The sequence below is a fragment of the Pieris rapae genome, chromosome 13 (genome assembly GCF_905147795.1).
Source record: "Pieris rapae chromosome 13, ilPieRapa1.1, whole genome shotgun sequence".
Classification (NCBI taxonomy): Eukaryota; Metazoa; Arthropoda; class Insecta; order Lepidoptera; family Pieridae; genus Pieris; species Pieris rapae.
The window spans coordinates 4,908,001-4,918,002 of NC_059521.1; the positions used below are offsets into that span (position 1 = coordinate 4,908,001).

The window sequence follows — 10,002 nt, forward strand, 5'->3', positions numbered from 1 at the left end:
CGTGCAAGTAACCCATGGTTGGGGACTAACTCCTAAATGTCGAGTATTTATAAGTTGCTCCTAAATTGCCCAAAGGGCATGTGATAGAACTAATGGAGTTTAAGTATTTATTTATTCGGACCGTGAAAGAGGATTTTACAATTTATTATCTTTGTATAAGAAACAATATACGATATGAATAAATTGTGTACATAAAAATGCATTTTATTTAAATACCTTGTGACAATAAATCTGCCCAAAATCATCTGTAAGATACTTATTAACTTACATAACGTAACAGTAGATAAAAACATCTACATACATAATCTTATTATTATAAGAGAACATTACCTGGAAACTTTTTGATAGATTTGAGATGTCTCTAACATCACAATAATCTCAAAGAGAAATATTATATTCAATGAGACAATAAACGAAGTAATGCAGACCGCATTTCGAGAAAAAAAATTAATTCCGTCTGAAAAAGTAACGCCTGATATTATAATTCACGGCTAGGTTGATCATGACTTCTGCCTTTTCAAATATCAAACATTTGTTTGAAAACTCAGAAATGCTTGTACCCACAATGAGTACTATAAATTTTTAAATAAATAGTCAGGTAAAGTACTTTACATAAAGATCTAACTTGGGGATCCTGATTTCATGAATTTAATAATAAGCATGTAAAACAATGCCAACAAATGAATACTAAATGTGATAATGTTCCTTTGGATGTAAACTGATTATTTTTCATTAATAGAACACAATACGTAAAGGACATATACATACATAGTACACCTATAGGTTAGTTTCAACAGAGTGACAATTAAATAAGTAAAAATACCTCCTGCATTTATTTTTTTGGCAATCACGACCAACTGTAAATGCAACAGCATTAAAAGCATCTTCTTAATAGTACAACCAGGGGAATTAATAGACTAAGGGCCTGTTTCACAATGTATGGATAAAGTGTCAAACAGCTATGCAACACATAAATTATTCGAAAGATAAAAGTTCCAAATAAGATACTTCGAATTTCATGACGTATAGCGCTATCTGACAGCCGTGAAACGCAAAAATACTATTTAACCTACCAATATGTAACAAATAGCTTATTTGGAACTTATCCGGACATTGTGAAACAGGCCCTTAGTCGCCCCAGACTATGTAAAGTTACCGCCTCTATCTCAGATCCAGAATAAATTTCATAACACACATTTTATTGCCAATTTAGTTAACTATAATAGTGACTAGTTTATTATATCTTCTACGTTTCATTTACCAGATGTAAATTTGAAGTTCGTATTTTTGTAACTATAACTCCTGCTGATTTCTAGCTACCCTAAGTAGACCTAAGGGAAAGTATAACAGTATAGAAAATAAATAAAAAAACTTATTTAATTTATAGTTTAATTTTAAAGTAATGCATGATTACACAATTCTCCGAGAACAATTTATTTCAACTTTGAAAACGTTGAACTTATAAACGGATACAATTTATAGCCGATGTGTAAATTCACATCTTATACAAAACCACACACAATTTATAATTTAGATATAACATGAAACTGGAACGATTAACAAAGTGTTTTTCACCTAGCTCAGCTAGGTGTGACAGTTTTAATATTTGCGGTTTCAAAAACCATAAAAATTTTGTCATCCTTAGATACTTTATACAACACCAATTATTTAAATATAACAATTTCAGTTAAGGAATTTATTATTATCAACATAAAATAAGCTAAATATGTACAAACTATATTACCTGTGCTTATATATCACATACATATCTATTGTTTTGGTTATAACTTTCAGTATAAAACCTAATTTAAAATATGTATATTCCTATTAAATAGATAATTAAAATAACTTAAATCACAAAACTAAAAAATAAATTCTAAAAACACAAAACGTCCGTCAGCGACGACATCGCTTGGTGAAATGATTGTTTAAGTCACTGCCCTTGCCCGACCCCCGCTATCGTATTCACTCGTTCTTTTTTTGACACCTCTGTAATGGATACATATCCTTTGGGCAGTGAAGTAAGTCTCACTCAGTATTTGTAACAACTTCACCACAGGCCAATGGGTCAGGCTGTTCAATGGCCGGCAAAGGTGCAGCCTGTGACCTAAGTTTTGCAGAACTTAACTCGTTGCTTTGCACCCAAAGTTCCAACTGAAACACGAAACAATGGTATATAGGACATATTTTTTCTATAAGTATATTGGAGACTGCTTTTTAACAAGATCATTTGTTTTTGGTGACTAATAACTTAATTCTTCCATATAATAAAATTTAAAAAAAACGATACAAGATCTTTGAGGGAATATATCTGGATTGTCAATTTAATAACCTCGTCTTTAAGTTATTACTTCAAGTAAAAATATTTATATCTTTTTAGCATAGTATAAAAAAACATAAATAGTCATAAAATACTCAAATAATTTTGCTAATTGAAATTGAATAAATGTATTTATTATCCAATTAATAAAAGTTATGTAATAAAACTACAGCGTTTCAGTTAGTTTATCCTTATTTTCATATTAATTTTCAATACAAATCATGGAATAAGTTAAAATACTTTTTTAATACTTGTAGTATTGTCTTACAAAACACCGAAGTGCAAAAATACTATTATTTGTACACCCGTTTATACACCTAATTCCACACGATGCGATGTACGAAACAAATATCATTTTAGCGTTAATATATTATTTTTAAATATATAGCTAGAATATATATATATAGAAATCTAGAATTTTCTAGTAAAAGCAGAAGACTAAAGAGAACTTACACTACAAAAGTTCGTTAAAAATTTTGCTAAAGCTTACTATTTCCTTTTGCGTTTACAGAACTAAGTTCTTTCTCATACATTTTATATAGTATCAAAAATAGAATATGTTGAAATTACTGTCGTAGTTAAAAGGCACTAACTATATATTGTATTGGTAAATGTCTATAGAGTAGACTAAATAAAGGCTATTTATCTTTCTTAATAATAAATTATATTTTTACCTTTAAAAAGCCAACAATTGCGCACGGAAAAATTTGAATTGTGTTTTGATAAAGTATTTTACATGCATATTAGAGACATCTCCATAGCATTTCATAAACATCTCAAACTTACTTCTGGAGGCATTTTTTGCGGGTAAGACTTGCAGGTGCCACCGCAATGCAACTGTAATAGCAGTTCTGCAATAGCCGCAGCTGACGTGTCAATAACCCGTTGTCGACACACAGCCACAGCGTGGACGAAGCCACCAGGTCCAATAAATTCATGCTCCATGAATAAGGTCTTCTCATCCCAGAACACCGCCTGCAAACAACCACTAAGTATGAATTGCTAAGTCAAAAGCAAAGGGCGCTTTTATATATGAAGCGTTTATCTATAAAGCTTTTAACGATAGCGATCCCGACATCACTAATAAGTTTTGTACCACGTACGCCAATATTGGTACGCTACGGTTTGATGGAATTGGGAACAAAAATTAGTGCCAAAACTACTACTATAAATTGTATTTAAATTATTCTCTGGTATGATATAGATAATTGTATACAGTAATTAATGTAGACATTATTAATCACAGTATTGTGCGTAAACATTAAATGAAACAACCAAAGGACTCAATGAAAAGAGATTCTTCGTATATAAAATCCGAAATTAATTCAAAAGTACTAAATAATCTATACTAATATTATAAAGAGGAAAGGTTTGATTTTTTGTTTGTTTGTTTGTATGAATTGAATAGGCTCCGAAACTACTTGGCAGATTTGAAAAATTCTTTCACTGTTGGAAAGCTACATCATTCCTGAGTGACATAGGCTATATTTCATTTTCAAAAAAATAGGCATCCTTACTAAAATTACGATAACATTAACATTTGTTTATTATTTGATACAATTCTAACAGATGGCGCTGAGTTAAAGGTAGTAGTTTGGCAAGACGACGTTTGCCAGGTCAGCTAGTAACAAATAATGTAAAATGACCTTAATATACTTACTAAAGTAGCAAGTAATCTTTTACATTGTGTTATTTGAAAAAGCGTAAATTGTATAGCCTATATAGTAATATACCAAAATTGAGTAGACTTATTTTTTTAAGATGAATTTGACATGACAAAAATATTAAGATAAAGAAGACAAGAAAAGTCACAACCTCTGGCAGCTGGCAGTAAATAGTAGTTATGAATGAGATTGGAAAATAAAAAAAGTAGACAGGTATGATCTGGAAACTACAGGGAGGGCTTTGTGGGCTATATTTTCTTGGGATAGAAACAAGTAGAAAGAGCTAAATGAGGCCAACACGTGGATAAAAAAATGTAAGTTCACAGAAATAACTATTACAATTTCTAAGATCTGGCATACCCTGGACTTTATAGTAACTCTGGTGAACGGCTTGATATATCTCCTGTATCTGATGGTAGCCGCTCCCTGCAAGACCGCGCCACCAGCTGCTTTGATATTCGCGTACAAGCCCGTACGTTCATAGAAATCAGCTCTAGCGAAGTCTAATTCGCGAAGATACCGCGCGTTATTCATGTGGTATAGAAGTGTGTCTATATCGTTAAGGAGGCACCAACCTGGAATTACATGATATTGATTTATGAAAAACCTTTAAAAAAAGCACGCCGACCATATGTTGGTTTTAAGACGCGTACTTAAAGAAATCCGAGACTAGAATTAGTGTTAGTTGTAATTTTGTTGAAAGAAAAACTAAAGTTTTGCTTAGTTTAACTTAATAATTATTTGTATTATATTAATATATTTATTAGAAAATTAAGCAATTATTTGACAAACTGCCGGTGGTAAATCATGATTTGTTTGGATCACTAATCAAGAAACTCTGAGTAGGTACTTAATACATAATGTTTAAGTATTCCGTGAAGCATTTTTTCAATGACACTAACGGCGAAATATTTGGAGGTGACAAAAAATATGTGTGAATTTTTAACGCAAAGTGAACAAAAAAACCTGATTAATAAAAATTAATTAATACACACGAATAAATACAACCTACCTACACATGTGTCCAAAGATCAAGCGTGACGTAAGATAAATCTCAAAAGCCTAAGCATATAAAGAAAACTAATATATTCAAGTATGTATTTTAAATAATAAACATTATGTTACAAATTAAATATAAGATATTATTATTAATTATTAAAACACATGTTACATTTAGATATTTTTTCTTAGGTATGGAACCAGGAATCAATGCATAAAATAAATTAGGGTGGAAAAAGTCGGATGAGGCCTTCTCCCAGACAGGGAGACATTTTAGTTAAAATTGTATTCATATCTATTTTATTTTATTTATTTAAATAGTATGTAAAATAATAAGTGCTTATTATTATTATGGAACCAGATTTTAATATTTACGGTACAGCATTGCTTAATGAAAAATCCAAATAATAAAGTCATTTTGCCAAGTATTACAAGATACCGAATATTGTTGCAATCAAAACCGTTTACGGTTAAATTGACCAAAATCAAAGGTCCCGGCTGAATTCTATCGTCTTAGGTAATACAAACATCATCGACTGTTACTACTACTATCAGTTTTTACGACCCAATATGAGTAGTTCCTTCGATGTCGTTACAAAAGATTTTGTCTGTAGTTCGTAAATAATAATAACCATGTGAACATGAGGTTTTTATGTAAAAAAATTTAACTACTTACATTCAACTTCCGTGGTGTCCAAAATACACGCTTTTTTCCTAAAATACCTTGCCTTGACGACTGTGTACATCATCCTTGCGAAATAGGCTATATCTAGTGTCCCGTATAGCAGGAGTGTTCCTGCTACAAGGATAGCACTCCAACCAGGCACACATACTGTCCACATTACTGCTAAAACAAAGTATGAACTGGATTTTTTTTTCATAAAAAAGAAACTGCGCTTTTTATAGACAAATAGGCAAGTACGACTTTAGCGGTCACCATGTCTGTCATAGAGTGCTATAACATACTGTGTTATACCTTAACATGTGATGAACGCGTTATTCACGAAAACTCAAAGTATTCATGCGGTAGTCTTTGGCAGGCCAATGTCATAAAACAACTGTTGTATAGACTGAAGATTAGAATTAGAATATATTTAGTATATTAGTATGGGCGATTATATATGAATATTTTATATGCCCAAAGTTTGCATAAATGCATAATTAAAACTTAAAAGCTAAGCCTATAAGGGTCATTGTAATCAAAACACATCCGAAGTTATTTATAATACTGTTTTGTCTTCGTATGTGTTAAAGACCGCGTAGTCCTTTACTACTCTAGAATGGTTTTGACAAGTCCAGCGCCACCTATCGGGTTCATTATTAACTATCTGACCGAAAAATGTAAGAGAAATGGTACATTTCATTATTAGTCCTGTAATAGAAACAAAATATTGTTTTAAACAGTATTTAGGTAATTTTCTCAATTTTATTAGTCTATGTACAATTTTCGTATCTATACGACGTATAAGTAGTATAGAAGGACGCGCGGAAGACAATAAATGTTGCTTATTATCACTACTGCCATATATGTCATAGCCTAATTGGATGGAACAACAAAACAGTTTTTTAATTATCTAGTATTCAAAGTTATTATATTTACATTCAACAAAACCTATATTTTTTAATTACTCAAAATGAACTCCACTTTTCTGACATCTGAAATCAGTTATTTCTGAAAAATATTTAAAAATGAGTAACTTTATAGGCTTTATGATAATTTATTTGTATTATTTTTTAAAACAAGTTCTTAGCGCTTGTTCTTGTAACGCCTAATTTACCTACTACCTCAAAGCATGGGTGAATAGAAATATCATTAAGCTAATTATATTTTACTGCTAAGTACACATATGTATAACCCTAAGAAATATTATGAATATCTATATAACTTACAGTAGTTGAGTATATTATGTAATAAGTACCTAAGCATATATGTATTTTTAGAATAAATAAGTTTGCTTAGAAAATAAATTTAATTAAATACCTATGTTGGCAGTGATAATACAAATGCAGAACGAAGTGTAGATATTAAAATATATATTATTAAATATAGCAATAAAAACATATTATTAAAAATAAATAAATTTATACAACTTACCTGAAAAAAAATCCGGTTTAAATACTCACACTTATAACATACTGTTGATTTTTATTTTAAAACAATAGTATCGTTTTAACTTATATCCAGATAATATTATTCCGTTAGTTTTATTCTTTATATATTTCTATCAAATGCAGTTTCGGCTATGTCAATGAATTTTAGTGAAATTATTTTGACATATTGTAGAAGTGCGCGCGCAACGGGTCAATATAATGGAATGACGCTAAAATCCTTCCAACGCAGTTATGTTAAGCTTGATACATAGAACTTTAACAAATATAATTATAGAATTATAAAATTATTATAATACTTTGAACAGCATTCAATGCTTATAATACTAATCTTATGCAGATAATTTTTTTCCAATCTAATCAATAATCACGAAAACCAATCAACCGATTTTTCAAAGTCAGTTTACCTCCAGAAATTGTTACAATCAGCGAGTCACGTGATCTATATATTGTTCTCATAATTGTTAGTGGGATATTAGAATAACCCGCAAAAAATATCTTTGTATATAATAGACTCGCGCACTGTTAGCGTAGTTTTGCGCGTGTGTTCCAACCCATGGGGCTTAGTCAAGATGCTTTAAGGCTTAAGTGAATATAATATTAAGCTAAAGGAAACTAAATTTGAATGAAAATTTGTCGACACGAACTGTCATTTTCATACTACGTTGTGAGTTCGAATCATAGCGGTGCACCAATGGAATCTTTTCATGAGCACAAAGAAGTGCCAATACGCTCGCATGGTGAACGAATACATCGTAAGAAAGCCGGTAAGACTCAAAGACAGCGGCATGTGTCAGGCACAGGTGTTCGCCTACTTGCCTATTAAAAAACAAATATCCTTACATAAATCTGAGGCCTAGGAGGATGTATCGCCACTGATTTATTATCCTATAGAATCTAGATTAACCCAAAGAACATTAAACTGCCCGATACAACTTCTCCGCGGTCGACTCACCGCATGTCAAATGGAATATGTATATTTTTACATCAATTAAGTCATAGGAAATATCTAGTGACATAAACGGGTTTTACCACACTAAAAATGTACTTATGAATGAATGAATTATTTTTAAGTCTGTGTTTTTAATACAATAAAAATGTGTTTACTGAAAAGTTTTTGGATATTGTTAAGAACATGTTAAGGATAAGTAGTAGGATATCAAGATTGAGACTTATCTATTACCATTATTTTTCATGTTTTAGCGCTCTCGACTCCGAGTAAATACTATTTAACATATTAATTGAGGATAGAATATATATTTCAGATACCATAACATAGTAGTATATGTTCTGCAAATGCACATATATGTACACACGTTACAGTAGGTACGTCAAGCATCCGGATCGCAGAAGGGTGACGGGACGAGGTACGGTTCATGATACGTCACGAGTCGTTGACCTTCACTTGATATGGGCATCTCTCTCATTCACGCATTAACAGAAAGAGACAGAGTCACACGATCCGACATTTTGTTTACGTCTCGACTTGTGGCATTGACGTGTTTTTATGAAATGTGCGAACACGTCCCTTGATAGTATCGTTACAATAAGTTTTATTTAATATGCGTGTATTTAAATACGATGTTATTCAACTAATTACTGCGATACATAAACGACCTTGCTTGTGGGATAAAACTGTTGACAATTATAAAGATCGTACTGAACGGAGAGCCGCTTGGGAAGAAGTTTTCACAATAGTAGACGATGGTTATAATGATTTAAGTGCTGAGGACAAACGAATTACCGGTAAGTTGTTGTAATTACGAATTTACAACTGTAATAAATTATTATGTTTTAAGTAATTTTCTATGGTTATATTGTATTCACGTCACGATAAAAAGCCACGAACGACGTCATGACTCACGGTTAACTGAATACTCATTATAGATAAAGAACTGATTAATTAATGATTATTTCTTCACAGAAGTAAAAAAAGTCTGACAATATTTTAAATGGTTATTTTAATTACCTTTAGATAATTAGATACATAGCTTGTTACTAAACGAAAATATACACTAGAAATAACACATTAGAAATGAGTTTTAATCCTTGCTTTTTTGATATTCAAATAAAAGCGGAAGTTGAAAATTAATCTATTTTACGTCATTTAAATTAACATGAATATTTTAACATCCGGTGTGAGAATAACAGAGTTAGACCTTGCTTAATTTTTAATCATTATTTATTGCATTTTATTCTTAACAATAACGAGATTTTTCTTTTCAGGAGAAAAAATTATATGCAAATGGACTAACATACGCGATACTTTCGTTAAATCGCTCAGATCTCGCATGGGGGCACCAAAAAGGAAATACGTTTACTACGATCATTTAACCTTTCTTTTAAAGTCTCAGATATTGGATCACGACACTAATGGCGATTCCGTTTTCTTTATAAACAATGATAACTCGCCTAAAAAAGAAAGTTCTAGAAAGAGATCGAGAAGAACGGAGAACTTTGCTTCTGAGAGCGATTATGAACAGAATCATAATTCAGAAGTTATGTTAGATCAAAGTGACAATGAAATTGAACAAAGTGTCTTAGTAGATACAAGTGATGCTAGAGTAATGAATGAAGACGAGGCATTTTTTGCGTCGCTCCTGCCTACAGTTGTAAAATATAATGAAGATGAAAGGCTGGAGTTCAGAATGGAAGTGTTAGGGGTAATGAAGAAAATAAGAGATAAAAGACATTGGGGTTCAAAATTAGAATCTTAGATAAGTTAATTCCTGTGTGAAAATAATAATGTATAGTTAAGTAAGCACTAAGCATAGATAAAATGTCACCAGAGGATCAGATAAGATCTTGGTAATTTGGCGGAAGTGTGTAAATGTGCAAGAACTGAAAATTGTAGCAACACAATTTAATTAGGCTAATATGATTTATTTTGTTAACATTTGTTTTATTTGA

General features: G+C 31.2%; 2 protein-coding genes across 3 annotated transcripts; one reads left to right on the forward strand and one right to left on the reverse strand.

Moving 5' to 3' along the window:
* Positions 1-1,356: 1,356 nt before the first annotated feature.
* Positions 1,357-7,371, reverse strand: LOC110997544 (protein THEM6). Of its 2 annotated transcripts, none has more exons than XM_022265748.2 (5): positions 7,079-7,371; positions 5,660-5,830; positions 4,345-4,559; positions 3,107-3,295; positions 1,357-2,154 (listed from the first exon to the last, which is right to left on the reverse strand). In XM_022265748.2, exons 2-5 carry the CDS (start codon positions 5,823-5,825, stop codon positions 2,029-2,031), a joined length of 696 nt encoding a protein of 231 aa, XP_022121440.2. In that variant the 5' UTR covers positions 5,826-5,830; positions 7,079-7,371; the 3' UTR covers positions 1,357-2,028. The 2 variants fall into 2 exon arrangements, with proteins under 2 accessions (XP_022121440.2, XP_022121441.2); XM_022265749.2 differs by having other exon boundaries at positions 1,358-2,154; positions 5,660-5,827.
* A 1,209-nt stretch (positions 7,372-8,580) lies between these two features.
* On the forward strand, positions 8,581-9,986 carry LOC110997545. The gene is made up of 2 exons (XM_022265751.2): positions 8,581-8,838; positions 9,319-9,986. Exons 1-2 carry the CDS (start codon positions 8,655-8,657, stop codon positions 9,807-9,809), a joined length of 675 nt encoding a protein of 224 aa, XP_022121443.2. The 5' UTR covers positions 8,581-8,654; the 3' UTR covers positions 9,810-9,986.
* Positions 9,987-10,002: the final 16 nt, after the last annotated feature.

Bases quoted from the DNA above. Each gene is read 5' to 3' on its own strand.
- LOC110997545 (XM_022265751.2), top strand. From the start codon at position 8,655: ATGCGTGTATTTAAATACGATGTTATTCAACTAATTACTGCGATACAT. The intron at 8,839-9,318 runs GTAAGTTGTTGT...TTTTCTTTTCAG, and splicing joins TGAGGACAAACGAATTACCG to GAGAAAAAATTATATGCAAA.
- LOC110997544 (XM_022265748.2), bottom strand. From the start codon at position 5,825: ATGTGGACAGTATGTGTGCCTGGTTGGAGTGCTATCCTTGTAGCAGGA. The intron at 4,560-5,659 runs GTAAGTAGTTAA...ATGTAATTCCAG, and splicing joins GGACACCACGGAAGTTGAAT to GTTGGTGCCTCCTTAACGAT. The intron at 2,155-3,106 runs GTAAGTTTGAGA...TTCGTGTTTCAG, and splicing joins CGCAAAAAATGCCTCCAGAA to TTGGAACTTTGGGTGCAAAG.